The sequence below is a fragment of the Sorex fumeus genome, unplaced genomic scaffold (genome assembly GCF_029834395.1).
Source record: "Sorex fumeus unplaced genomic scaffold, SorFum_2.1 ptg000095l, whole genome shotgun sequence".
Taxonomy (NCBI): domain Eukaryota; kingdom Metazoa; phylum Chordata; class Mammalia; order Eulipotyphla; family Soricidae; genus Sorex; species Sorex fumeus.
This window is the reverse complement of record NW_026606152.1, coordinates 7,089,868-7,104,931: the sequence shown is the minus strand read 5'-3', so window position 1 is coordinate 7,104,931 and position 15,064 is coordinate 7,089,868. Positions and strand designations below refer to the sequence as shown.

At 39.6% G+C, this 15,064-nt stretch overlaps 1 protein-coding gene across 1 annotated transcript in view; it reads left to right on the top strand.

The window, feature by feature from the left end:
* The window catches only part of STPG2 (sperm tail PG-rich repeat containing 2), a 254,233-nt gene that overhangs the window by 22,688 nt on the left and 216,481 nt on the right, over positions 1–15,064 (top strand). Inside the window, exon 4 of the mRNA XM_056132707.1 lies at positions 2,433–2,597. Within this exon, the coding sequence (XP_055988682.1) occupies positions 2,433–2,597 (165 nt within the window). The remainder of the gene's footprint in view (positions 1–2,432; positions 2,598–15,064) is intronic.

The following is a 15,064-nucleotide window of genomic DNA, read 5'->3' as shown; positions in this document are numbered from 1 at the left end:
CTTTTAAATCTTTTTTTTTTTTTTTTGCTTTTTGGATCACACCCAGTGATGCTCAGGGGTTACTCCTGGCTCATGCAGTCAGGAATTACTCCTGGCAGTGCTCAGGGGACCATATGGGATGCTGGGAATCGAACCTGGGTTGGCCATGTTGGCTGCGTGCAAGGCAAAGGCCCTACCCGCTGTGCTATCGCTCCAGCCCCTTTAAATCTGTTTTAACATCTGAATTCATTTTTGCTTATTATAATTCTATCATTATGTCCAATGTCTTATAGTGAACAAAAAAGCCAATTAAAAAAAGTCACCCAGGGGATGGAGAGATAGCACAGCGAGTAGGGTGTTTGCCTTGCACGCAGCCAACCCGGGTTCTATTCCCAGCATCGCATATGGTCCCCTGAGCACTGCCAGGTGTAACTTCTGAGTGCAGAACCAGGAGTAACCCCTGTGCATCGCCGGGTGTGACCCAAAAAGCAAAAAAAAAAAAAAAGTAACCCAGTGCACTGCTGGGGGAAATGTTGACTGGGTCAGCCCTTTTGGAAAACAGTATGGATGATTCTCAAAAAATTAGAAATAAAGGTCCCATTTGACCCAGCAATACCACTCCTGGGAATATATCCCGAAGAGGCAAAAAAATGCAGTCGAAATGATATCTGCACTTCTTTGTTCATTGCTGCACTGTTCACAATAGCTAAAATCTGGAAAAAAACCGTATGCCCGAGAACAGATGACTGGTTAAAGAAATTTTGGTACATATACACAATGGAATACTATGTAGCAGTTAGAAAGGAAGAAGTCATGACATTTGCAAACAAAGTGTTTCTACATGAAAAGTATCATGCTAAGTGAAATGTGTCAGAAAGAGAGGGACAGACACAGAAAGACTGCAGTCATCTGGGGAATATAAAGTAACAGAATGGGAGACAAACACCTAAGAATAGTTAAGATAAGTACCAGAAGGTCTGCTCCACAGCTTGGAAGCCGGCAGCACATGCTGGGAGAAAAGGCAGCTCAAATAGAGAAGGGAACATCAAATAAAGGGTATTTGGAGGACTCGCTCGGGTTGCGAGATGCGAGCTGAAAGTAGACTATAGACCGAACATGGTGGTCACTCAATACCTCTATTGCCAACCACAACACCCTAAAGGAAAGAGAGAGCAAAAGGGAATGCCCTGCCATAGAGGTGGGGCGGAGTGGTGGGGAACGAGAGCAGGGAGGGATACTGGGTTCATTTGGTGGAGAATGGGCACTGGTGGAGGGATGGGTACTTGATCATTGTATAACTGAAACACAAACACAAAAATATGTTAGTCTACAACTGTACCTCATGGTGTTTCACTAATAAAAACAAAAGTCACCCAGTGGCCTTACATGAAGTTGATTGGGATAGATCAAGGGGTAAGGAGTAAGGACCAAGCACTGAGCACTGCAGAGTGTGGACCACCATAACAGCAATGACAAAGAGCACCAAAAAGGGTTCATGCTTCTAAGTGTGTTTAAACACTGCTATTCAAAGTGGAGATGAAGGAATGGTTCACTTTCTCTTTAGGGGTTTTTCAGCCACTACTGAGTAACTGAATGCATCAGACACAATGCTAGGCCCTGATAATACATAGAATGCAAATAGTTGGTGTCAGTCCTATAATTTAGACAGTGAAGTAATGAATGAAATTCAGTACAAAAACAGTTGATCAAGTGATATCTTAATACTGTAAATGTTTATGAGTCACAAAAAGTAGAGAAATCCTAGAGAGAGTAAATATCACAATCAAACTAAACTTGAAGAAGCATTTAAGAAGAATTAGAAAAAACAATACTTTGCCTGTATCTCCACAGTGCCCCAAAATGTTATTTAGAAAAGATGTTTGAACTCCCATATTCATTGCAGCACTATTCACAATAGCCAAACGCTGAAAACGGCCTAAGTGTCAAAGGACAGATAATTGAATAAAGAAACTATGATACATACCCACAATATTAAAGATGAACTCACGCAGTATGCTTCTATGGGGAAGGATCTGGAAACTATTGTGCTGAGTGAAGTTAATCAGAGGGACAGATATAAAATGATTTCTCAGATATGTGGGATATAAAGAAAAAAATAGGGGAATAACAAATGCCCAAAGTCAACAGAAACTGAGAAAAACACTGTAATAATGGTGAAAACAGTGTGTACTCAGGTGGAGGGCATGATACTATGTGTTATGCATCAAACCCTATCAGTAACAGTATTATAAATTACAGTGCTTAAAATATATTTGCTCTTGGATAAAAAACTAAAACCAAAAAAACTTGTGTAGAAAGCCACCTGTATGAAGATATAAGTGTATATTTAGAGAAGGGCAAATTTGTTTGGAATATTTACAGCTTAGGAATTAAAGAAATTTTTTTTTATGTTTCCTTTTCACCTTTCAAGTCAAGGGTATGTTTTCTTACAGAAATATTTAAGGTTATCTACAGTTTCCAGAATTATTGATGTTCCTTCAATTCCTTCTTGTGGACAGTCATATGGTTATGATATTAGTGAGGATGACAGTATTATAAAACAGTTTCCACCAGACAGTGACAGCACACTAGGACCTGCATATTATAATCCTCAATTTGTAAGTACAATGGATGCTATTTATAAATTGGAATATTGGTTATAATTATGCATGTTTTAGTTAATAGAAATGAATAGATTCTTAAATTTCAGTGGATTAATGACAAAAACTTGCTATTTCTCATTCATTTTGGTATTTTTATGTAAGAGACTTTGAGCTGGAAGAACAATTGTGTACAGCGGGTAGGGCATTTGCCTTCTGGGTAGGGCATTTATCTTGCATGGAGCCTACTGGTTTTGATCCCTGATATCCCACATGGTTCCCAAAACACTGATAGAGTAATTTCTGAGTGCAGAATCAGAAGTAAACCCTGAGCATTGCTGGGTGTGACGCGAAAAATGAAAATAAAATAAAATAAAATAAAATAAAAGAGTGAGCAACTATTCCATGAGGAGATTCATGAGCACAGTTCTTTTTCATTCATTTTTCTGTTATCACAGAAGGAGAGAGATGACTCAGCGTGGGAGGTTGTGGTAGTTGGCAAAGGACAGGTGGGCATTGCGAATACTTTTCCCGGCTTCTGCCGCATCTACCAGCACTGCTGCTCTTCTCTCTTTGAGATCTTCTTTTATTGCTTCTCTGCAGTGCTTTGTGAGCTTGGATGTTCGCTTGTGGTTGCCCCAGGCATGTGCCATGCCACGTTGGCGAATAAGCTCAAGAGTTTTTGAAGACAGGTGCCTTTTTGTGGCTATCTCTCTCTTGGTGTTCCTCGCACAATCATGGAGGCACTGAACCATTCAGTCGTATTCCTCATCAATCTTTTCAATGACGGCATCTTCCCATGTTGCAGCAATAGTGCCAAAGAGCTCCCAGTTGGTGATCATTCTAGTTCTCTTCTTAAAATTTGCAGCTCTTTCTCCCTGCTTCGTGAAGTAGAATTTTGCATGAAGGAGATGGTGGTCTGATCCCGTTTGGAATTTTGGGACAACAGTGACATCGGTCAGGCAAAACCATCGATTGAATATGATGTGGTCAATTTCATTGTGGAACTGTCCACCGGGAGACTCCCATGTCCAACATTTAGATTCGGCCTTCTGGAATTGTGAGTTACCATGGATGGTCTTGATAGACATGATGAACTCAGACAGTCTCTCACCCTAAAATAGTGTGTTATTGAAACAAAAACGTATCTTCAAACCAGTGGAATAGAGTTGAATATCCTGACACGGACCCTCAAATATATAAACATTTAATCTTTGATAAGGGAACAAGAAATATGAAGTGGAGCAAGGAAATTCTCTTCAACAAATAGTGCTAGGAAAATTGGCCAGCAACATGTAAAAGATGAACTCAGAGCTTATAATCCCATGTACAAAAATCAGATCAAAATGGGTTGAATACTTCAACATCAGACCTGAATCCATAAGGAACATGGAATAGCACTGTACCACTGTACTCCCATTGTTCATCAGTTTGCTCGAGCAGGCCCAGTAATGTCTCCGTTGTGAGACTTGTTACTGTGTTTGGCACATCAAATACATTATGGGTTGCTTTCCAGCTTTGCCGTGAGGGCGAAATACTCTCAGTAGTTTGCTGGGCTCTCTGAGAAGGGCGGAGGAATCAAACTCAGGTCGGCCAAGTTGCCCGCGTTCAAGGCAAACGCCCTACCACTGTGCTATTGCTCCATAGCAAAAGCCTCCTTGACATTGAAGCTCAAGCCATCTTTCAAGTTGAAACACCACTGGTCAAGCAGTGAAAATCAAAGATAAACAAATGGAACTGCATGAAGCTAAAAAGCTTTGATACCTCAAAAGAAGTGATGTCTAAAATACAAAGACAACCCACAGGATGGGGAAAATTATTTACCTAATACCCATCTTTAAAAGGGTTAATATCAAAGTTTCATAGGACACTGATAGAACTTTACAAGAAAAAATATCCAACCCCATAAAAAAATGGGGAGAGGAATTAAACAGAAACTTCCATACAGAAGAAATTCAAGTAATCTCTGCTGATCTTTTGAGTTTCTTTGGTTTCTGTTGATGACCAGTGAAGTGTTGAAAGAAGTTCAATAATTTTTTTTTTGAAAAAAACTATGACTTGTGTTTGGTGTAAATTCTATCCTGAAAAGTGTTCTTAAAAACATTTCTTTTGACATTGAACATCCAAAGAAATTTGTAAATCAAATTCCCTAATTTATGATCAGATTTATTCACAGTAATGTATAAATTCATCTCATTATCACAGTCCTCTTGTAAGATCTACTTAAAACTTTCTGAACTTCCCATTCTACTGCATGATTATGATTGCATTACTTTTTGTTTTGTTTGTTTGGCTGGTTGGTTTTTGAGTCACACCAGATGATGCACAAGGGTTACTCCTGGTTCTGCACTCAGGAATTACTCTGGTGGTGCTCAGGGGACCATATTGGATGATGCGAATTGAACCTAGGCTGGCCGCGTACAAGGCAAATACCCTCTGTACTATTGCTCCAACCCCTCATCTGTCACCCTTCAAAACTCACGGCTGCTTCTCCTGGAAGGGAGCATAAATTGAAGCCCCCGTAACAATGCCATCAGATTCCGTCCAGGTTGTTTTCAATGAGGGCGCCCCAGAGGGGGAGTGGGTGAGAGCCCTCCCTGCCCCAAGGGACCCAGACCCAGCAGCCGACCTCCACTACCCAAAACCATGCTCCAGGTTGCTTTTACACGCTTTGGCTGAGCCTCACATCTGAGTGAACATATTCCTGGACCACGCGGCTGCATTTGCGGCCATGTGACACACCAAAGACACTCTCTACCCATTTTCCATAATTACTACACCATATTTGATGGGGCTCAGACAGTAGGCAACAAATTATAGAGGGAAATATATATATATATATATATATATATATATATATATATATATATATATATATCTTCGATTCCACTGTTCTTCCTGCATTAACATATGCCTCAGAGACCTGGGCCCTATGAAAACAGGATGAAAACGCTATTCAGGTCTCTCAAAGAGGAATCGAAAGAGCTATGCTTGGAATATCACGATTCACTCAAATGAGAGATAGAATCCGGAGTTCTGATCTCCGTCAACGCTCAAGAATCAGGGACGCTGTCTCATTTTCCAAAGCGTCAAAAATCAGATGGACTGGACACGTAATGAGGTTTACAGACAACCGCTGGACTAGAGCCATTGCTGACTGGATTCCACGGGACATCAAAAGATCGCGTGGACGCCCACCTACAAGATGGTCAGACTTCTTCGTCAAGACCCTGAATGATCGTTTTGAGGCTCTGCATGTTCCTAGAACAAACAGATGCCATTGGGCTACCCTAGCACACAACAGGGATGAATGGAGACATTACTGGCACCCGCTCGAGTAAATCGATGAATAATGGGGGATCAAGTGATCAAGTGATATCTCAGAGAGCCTGGCAAGCTACCAAGAGTATCTCGCCAGCATGACCGAACCTGGCAAAATATCCATGGCATATTTGATATTCCCAAAACAGTAACAATAACGGGTCTAATTCCCCTGACTCTGAAAGAGCCTCCAATATGGCAGCATTGGGAAAGACAAGTGAGGAAGACTGCTAAGCTCTCAGGGCTGGGATGAATGGAGACGTTACTGGCACCCACTCAAGTAAATTGACAAACAACAGGATGAGAGTGATACAGTGACAGTGATAACGTGAAGATAAAAAATATATATCTAAGTGGCCAAAAGGCACATGAAAAAATGCTCTACATCGCTAGTCACCAGGGAGATGCAGATGAAAACAATAATGAAATATCTCACACCACAGAGACTGATGCACATCCAAAAGAATAATAGCAACCAGTGCTGGTGCAGATGTGGGGAGAAAAAACTCTCATTGATTGTTTGTGGGAATGCCAACTGGTTCAGCCATTTGGGGAAAAAATAGGGACATTCCTCAAAAAACTAGAAATTGAGCCACATTTGACTCAGTAATACCACTGCTAGGAATATACCTTAGGGGCCCAAAAACACACAGCAGAGACTTCATCTGCATTTTGATGTTCATTGTATCACTATTCACACTAGCCAGAATCTGGAAACAACTCGAATGCCTGGGAACAGATGACTGGATAAAGAAACTATGGTATATCTAAACAACAAAAAACTATGCTGCCTTTAGAAATAACGAAGCTATAAACTTTGTTTATAAATGGATAGACATGGAGACTATCATGTTGGGTGAAATGAGTCAGAAGGAGAGGGAATAAGTCCTTCAACTCTTAATCATATTTAAGGTACTTGATTTTCTGAGTCACGATTGTGAATGGGGATTGATTTTTTTGTATACCTTCTATATCATTATTCATTATTATATAGGAATACAGGGACTTTTGGGTATTGACTTTGTAACTACCACTTTACAAACCAATTGTTTTTAGGAGCTTTTATATAGGATCTTTAGGATTTTTTAAGTATAGCATAATGTCATCTGCAAATAGTGATAGCTCGACGTCTTCCTTTTCTATCTGGATGTCTTTGATATCTTTTTCTTGCATAAGTGCTATGGCAAATACTTCCAGGACTTGCATAAGTGCTATGGCAAATACTTCTAGAAGTGGTGAGCGTGAGCAACCTTGTCTTGTCTCCTGATCTTAGAGGGAAGGCTCTTAGTTTTTCCCAATTGAGAATAGTGCTTGCTGTGGGCTTATGGTAGATAGACTATGACCATACTGAGGAAAGTTCCTTTGACTCTCATATTGTTGAGACTTTTTATCATAAATGGTTGCTGGATCTTTTCAAATGCCTTCTCTGCGTCTATTGATATGATCATGTAGTTTTATCTTTCCTTTTATTGTTATGGTGTATTATGTTGACTGACTTGTGAGTTTGAATCATCCTTGCATCCCTGGGATGAATCCTACTTGGTTATGATATATGATCTTTTTGATGAGTATTTAGATTCTATTTACTAGTATTTTGAGGATCTCTGCATCAGGGTATTGGTCTATAATTTTTTTGTGGTGTCTGTCTGCTTTTGGTATTAGGGTGATATTTGCCTCATAGAAACTGTTTAGAAATGTTTCTGTTTCTTAAATTTCCTGGAAAATCTTGAACAGGATTGGGAGTAGGTCCTCTTTAAAAGTTTGAAGGAATTCACAAGTGATTCCATCTGGCCAGAATTTTTGGTTTGAGGAGATTCTTGATGATTATTTCAATTTCCTTGACAGTGATAGCTCTGTTCAGGTATTCCAAGTTTTCTTGGGTCAGCTTTAGGAGATTGTAGGAGTCCCGGAATGTATCCATTTCTTTGAAGTTCTCTTGTTTTGAGGCAAAAAGATTCTCAAAGAAATCTCTAAGTATACTTTGATTTTCTGTAGTTTTTGTTGTGATTCCCCCTTTTCATTTCTGTTCTGCTTATTAGCGGTCTCTCTCCTTGTGAGTCTTGCTAGTGGTTTATCAATCTTGTTCATCTTCTCAAAGAACCAGCTTTTGCTTTTGTTCATTTTTTGAATTGCTTTTGTGGTTTCCATATCATTAATTTCTGTTCTAAGTTTTATTATTTCTCTCCTTTTCCCTGCTTTGGGTTCCTTTTGTTGGTCATTTTCCAGGATCTGAAGCTGTGAGGTTAGGTTACTTATCTGGACTCACTCTTCCTTCCTGAGGAATGTTTGTAAGAGCTATAAACTTTCCTCTAAACACAGCTTTTGCTGTGTCCCATAAATTCTGGTAACTAGTGTCTTCATCCTCATTTGTTTCTAGGAATCTTTGGATTTTCTCTTTGATTTCCTCTCGAGTCAGTGGTTGTTCAGTTTTGAGCTGTTTAATTTCCAAGTGTTTGATTTGAATTTCTGTTTCTGTGTATGATTCACTCTATTTGCAGTGCATCATGTTCTGAAAAGACCATTGATACAATGTATATCTTCTGAATTTTATGCAGGTATGTTTTGTGGTTCAGCATATGTTGTATCTTGGAGAATGTTGCATGTGCACTTGAGAAGAATGTCTATTCAGCTTTTGGGGATGAAATGTGTTTATATATATATGTATATATATATACAAGCATGAGTGATATATCACTGTATCACTGTCATCCCGTTATTCATCTATTTGCTCGAATGGGCGCCAGTAACGTCTCCATTTGTCCCTGTCGCTTGCTAGTGCAGCACAATGGCTTCTGCTCAACAGTGATATATATATATATATGTGTGTGTGTGTGTGTGTGTGTGTGTGTGTGTAAATTAAACCACTGTCTTTCATTTCTTCTTTCAGATAAAGTATATCCTTGCTGAGCTTCAGTCTTGTTGATCTATTGAGAGGTGATAAAACAGTGTTGAAATCTCCAACTATTATTTTGTTGCTATCCATATTTTTCTTCAAGTCTATGAGAAGTTGTTTTATGCATTTTGCTGGTCCCTCAGTAGGTGCATATACATTTAGGAGTGTGAATTCTTCCTGATCACAGATCCTTTGATCATTCAGAAATGCCCTTCACTTTGTCTTGTAACCTTCATAGATTTCTCTGAAATCTATGTGGCCTGATACTAGTATGGCTACCTTAACCACTTTGATGGACTTGTTTGTTTGAAGAATTGTTTTCCATCCTTTGTTGTTTAGTCTGTGTTTGTTCTGACTGTTCAGATCTGTTTCTTGCAGGCAGCAGAATGTTGGCTTCAACTTTTTGATCCATCCTGCCACTCTATGTCTTTTAATTGGTACATTTAACCCATTGACATTGAGAAAGATTATTATTTAGGACTTTGGTCCCATGTTTCTGTATTGGTTTTGTGTGCTTGGGGGACTTGTCTAGTCTTAAAATGCCCATTTAGTTTTTCCTGCAGTCATGTTTTTCAGTGTATGAAGTTCCTGAGTTATTGTTTATCTGTGAAGCTGTGTTGTTCCTTCAAGTATGAATGAGAGTGAGCTGGATAGAGTATTCTTGGTGAGACATTCATTTTATTGAATATTTTTCACTATGTCCCCCCACTGTCTTTTGGCCCAGAAAATTTCATCAGATAAGTCTCCTGTAAATCTTAAGGATGCTCCTTTATATGAAATTTCTTTCTTTGATCTTGCTGCTTTCAGAATTTTATCTCTATCTATGTTTTTCATCATTTGGATTAGAACGTGTCTTGGAGTATTTCTATTTGGATTTCTTTTAGCTGGTAACCTTCGGACCTCCTGAATCTGGATGCATGTGCCCGTCAGCTCTGGGATTGTTTCAGCAATGATGTCTTTGACAGTTGCTCCTCCATTAGGATTTTCCTTCTGTCCATCTGGAACTCCAAGTTTCATTGATCCTGATTTTCTTTGAATAGCTGTTGATTTATTTTGAGACTCTTCCATTTTCTGCTGTTGTCTGAAGATTCTCTGCACCTCATCTTGGAGCTCACTGTTTCTGTCCCAGCAGCTGTTACCCTGCTGCTGTGGCCTTCCACTGAGTTTTTCATTTCATCTACCATTTTTTTATTATAACTGAATTACCAAATTTATTAGTAAAAAATCTTTGTAAGAATTAAAGAACTATTATATACTCTGCTTTGTAAAAATTCCTTTTCCATATACTTTTACAGGAAACCATTTTCATAATCTTTGTCAACTTGTCACTGCTTTTTCTAATACTTTTTTTTAAAAAGAAAATTTTTTATTAGTGGATCAGTGCGAGGTATAATTACAGAGTTATAACTTTCATGCTTGCGTTCCAGTCACACAATGATCGAGTATCCATCCCTCCACCAGTGCCCAATTTTCACCACCAATATTCCCAGTATCCCTCTCATCACCACCCCCCACTCCTCCCTCCACCTCACCCCACCTCTGTGCAAGGGTATTCCCTTTTGCGCTCTCTCTCTCTCTCTCTCTCTCTCTCTCTCTCTCCCCCCTTTTGGGTGTTGTGGTCTGCAATAAAGGAATTCAGCGGCCATCATGTTCGGTCTAGTCTACTTTCAGCACCTATCTCCCATCCTAAGCGGGCCCTCAAAACACCCTTTACTTGGTGGTCCATTCTCTATCTGAGCTCCCTCTCCCCCAGCCTATGAGGCCAGCTTCCAAGTCATGGAGCTAATTTCCTGGTACTTATCTCTATTATTTTTGGGTGTTAGTCTCCCATTATGTTACTTTATATTCTACAGATAAGTCAATATTTCTATGTATGTCCCTCTCTTTCTGACTCATTTCACTTAACATGATACTTTCCATGTAGATCCACTTGTATGCGAATTTCATGACTTCATCTTTTCTAACAGTTGCATAGTATTCCATTGTGTAGATGTACCAAAGTTTCTTTAACCTGCCTTCTGTTCTCGGGCACTCGGGTTTTTTCCCCCAGATTCTGGCTATTGTAAACAGTGCTGCAATGAACATACAAGTGCAAATGTTATTTCGACTATACTTTTTTTGCCTCTCCGGGATATATTCCCAGAAATGGTATTGCTCAGTCAAATGGGAGCTCAATTTCTAATTTTCTTAGAAGTGTCCATACTGTTTTCCAAAAGGGCTGAACCAGTTGGCATTCCCACCAGCAGTGTAGGGGAGTCCTTTCTCCCCACATCTGTGCCAACACCGGTTGCTTTTGGTTTTTGGATATGGGCCAGTCTCTGTGGTGTGAGGTGATATCTCAGTTGTTTTGATCTGCATCTCCCTGATGACTAGTGATGAAGAACATTTTTACATGTGCTTTTTGACCATTTGTATTTCTTCTTTGAGAAAGTTTCTGTTCATTTCATCACTCCATTTTCTGATGGGGTTGGGTGTTTTCTTCTTGTACAGTTCAATCAGTGACTTATATATCCTTGATATCAACCCCTTATCAGATGGGTGCTAGGTTAATATCCTTTTTCATTCTGTAGACTGTCTTTGTATTCTGGTCACAGTTTCTTTTGAGGTACAGAGGCTTCTTAGTTTAAGATAGTCCCAATGTTTATCTCTATTTTCACTTGCTTGATTAGTGGCATGTCACCTTTGAAGATACCTTTAGGTTCAATATTGTAGAGGGGTTTGCTGACCTTGTCTTCAATGTACCTTATGGATTTTGGTCTGACGTTGAGGTTTTAATCCATTTTGATCTGACTTTTGGACATGGCGTTAGGTAGAGGTCTAAGCCCATTTTTTTTTTTTTTGCATTTTGGTGACCAGTTTTGTCAGCACTATTTGTTAAAGAGGCTTTCCTTGCTCCACTTCATATTTCTTGTACTCTTATCAAAGATTAGATGATCATATGTTTGGGGGTTTGTGTCAGGATATTTAACCCTGCTCCATAGGTCTGTGGCTCTGCATTTGTTCTAGTACCATGCTGTTTTAATTATTACCACTTTGTAGTAGAGTTTAAGGTTGAGGAGGGTGATTTATCTCATTATCTTTTTACCACGAATTGCTTTAGCTATCCGTGGGGGCTTATTGTTCTATATGAATTTCAGGAGTGTTTGCTCCATTTCTTTGAAGAACGTCATGTGTATACTTATATTATGCTTTGTGGATGCTTTGGGGAGTATTGACATTTTGACAATGTTAATTCTCCCAATGCATAAGAAGGGGATATCTTTCCATTTCCTCATGTCCTCTTTTATTTCATGAAGTAGTGTTTTGTAGTTTTCTTTGTACAAGTCCTTTACCTCCTTAGTTAAGGTAATTCCAGGGTACTTGATTTTCTGAAGCATGATTGTGAAGAGAATTGTTTTTTTTCATGTCACTTTCTTCTCTCTCATTATTTGCGTATAGGAAAGCCATGAACTTTTGGGTATTGGTTTTATAGCCTGCAAATTTACTATACAGGTCTATTGTTTATAGGAGTTTCTTAGTAGAGGTTTTAGGGTTCTCTAAGTATAGTATCATATCATCTGCGAATAGTGAGAGCTTGATTTCTTCCTTTCCTACCTGAATGTCCTTAATATCTTTTTCATGCCTAACTAATATTGCAAATACTTCCAGTATTATATTGAACAGAAGTGGAGAAAGTGGGCATCCTTGTCTCATTCCTGATCTTAGAGAAAAGAGAGCCCTAATAAATCAAATCAGAAATGAAAAGGAGGATATCACAATAGAAACCAAAGAAATTCAAAAGATTATCAGAGACTACCTTTAAAGTCTGTATGCCACAAAACAAGAGAAACTAGAGGAAATTGATAAATTTCTGGATTCCTATAATCTCCCCAGGCTGAATCAAGAAGAAAAATACATACCGATATCCCTTATGAACACGGATGTGAAGATTCTCATCAAAATATTAGCAAATAGAATTCAACAACTCATAAAAAAGATCATACACCACGACCAAGTGGGATTCATCCCGGGGATGCAGGGATGTTTTAACATTCGGAAATCAATCAACATAATCCATCATATCAACAAAAGAAAAGCTAAAATCCATATGATCATATCAATAGATGCAGAGAAAGCATTTGACAAGATCTAGAATATGTTTATGATGAAAACTCTCTCCAAAATGGGTATAGAAGGGACTTTCCTCAATATAGTCAAAGCCATCTACCACAAGCCTATGGCAAGTATAATCCTCAATGGGGAAAAACTAAGAGCCTCACCTACCAATTTTTTTTAGGTCTGTCATTTCTGCTGTGTTTTTGTTTGCAGTTTTCTTGTTTCTGCTCTCATATCCTCTTGTTTTTTTTATTGGCAGTGAATTCCATTGCTTCTTTGATTTCCTTATGTATCCTTAATAGCTCCATTCTAAATTCCTTATCTGAGAGGTTATATAATTCATTACTATTGTTTAATTCATCTGAGCTAGTGACTTCACTCACTAAGCCTGGGAGTTTCTGCGTTGTTTTACCTATGTGTTTTGTGATCTTTGCGTTTTGTAGTTTTCCTGTATGTTGTTTGTTTTGGCCCCCTAATTGGGCTATTTGTTTATTTTCATATGTTAATGAAGAATAAATACATGTGAGTCTTGGGTTAACTAATACCTTAAATGTAGGGTATAGATGAAATCTGCGGGTAAATGACTTTAAAGGTATGCAATGAGGAGTGAATCCAGGGGTGATGCTGGGGGGTCCACACAACTGTTTTGAGAAGTTAGATTGGCATATTGGGCCTGACAACTGGCAGGGGAGGCAGTTTTTGGTTATATGTTGGCAGGCACAGCATGCCTTTTAGTAGGCTGGGGCATGTGTGTTCCTGTCCTCTGGGCTCCACACAGTAGGTCTTCTTTAAAGGTTTGGAGAAATTCACTAGTGAATCCTTGTGAGTCTGGGTTTTTGATTTGGGGAAGACTTTTTGTTTGCTGTTTGAATTTCCTCATAGTGATAGATCTGTCCAGATATTCCAAGTCTTCTTGGTTCAGCCTTGGAAAGTTATAGTACTTGAGGAATTTTTCCATTTCTTCCAGGTTCTCTAGTTTCATAGCATACAGACTCTCAAAGTAATCTCTGATGATCTTTTGAACTTCCGTAGTTTCTATTGTGATGCGCCCCCTATCATTTCTGATTCAGTTTGTTAGGATTCCTTGTCTCTTTCTCTCTCCCTCTCTCTCTCTTTCTCTCTCTTGCTCACTCGCACTCTCACTCTCGCTCTCTCTCGTTTGTTCACTCGCTCTTTCTCTGTGAGTCTTTATTTATTTATTTATTGAATCACCATGAGAAAAGTCACAAAACCTTTCATTTAAGTCTCGGTCAGTCATACAATGATCAAACACCCATCCCTTCACCAGTGCACATTTTCCACCACCAAGAACCCCAGTATACCCCCTCCCCACCTACTCACCCCCCCAGCCTGTGTGGCAGATTTCCACTTTACTCTCTCTCTCTCTCTCTCTCTGTTGATCATATTCAATATTATGACAAAAGACCCAACATTATTTGGAATTTTCCCCAACATTCAGACCTACCAAAATGACATCATTAGATAATTTGTTTTCTTTGCTGATTATGAAGAGCATATGATGTCGTGTGGCTGCAATAGTGGCCACGCAAATTTGGATTGATGATTAATAAGGCTTATTATTAATAAGTCTTGAGGGATTACTGCCAAAAGCCCCTGGGTTCTGAGATTCGTTTGTGTGCCTCTGGGATCATGGTTGTTCAGGAGCCAGAGGAGGTGTTTGAGGGTGGCAACCCAGGGCATTGTCATGTCGGGGAGCAAAGCCGATTCCACCCCCAATCTCACAAGGCTCCACGTGCCTTCTCAATGCAGTCTCATACCTGGCTGTTCAATAGACTCTAAAAGATGGAGGCCACCATGCCACCGCCACAAGGGGGGACAGGCGGAGGGACAGACACCGTTCCCCTCACAGAGTGCATTACACTGAAGTTAAATGCACAGTGCAGATACATTTTGATTGGGCATTATATTTTGCTCATATTTTCCCAACATCATTCGAGCCTGTCTTTCAGGGACATTTGCTTTCCATTGATCACTTTGCATATCAGGAAATGTCACATGGCTGCGTAAGCCAGCCAGTTTTCTTCGCTGCTGTGTGTTGTAAGATGGCGCTGAGGGCGGATTGTCTGCGTGATTTCTGGGACCAGAGGCTGCCTGGGAACCGGTGCTGAACTGCTTGGCCTGGCGTCTCCATGCGGTTCAGGAAATAATCCTGGTA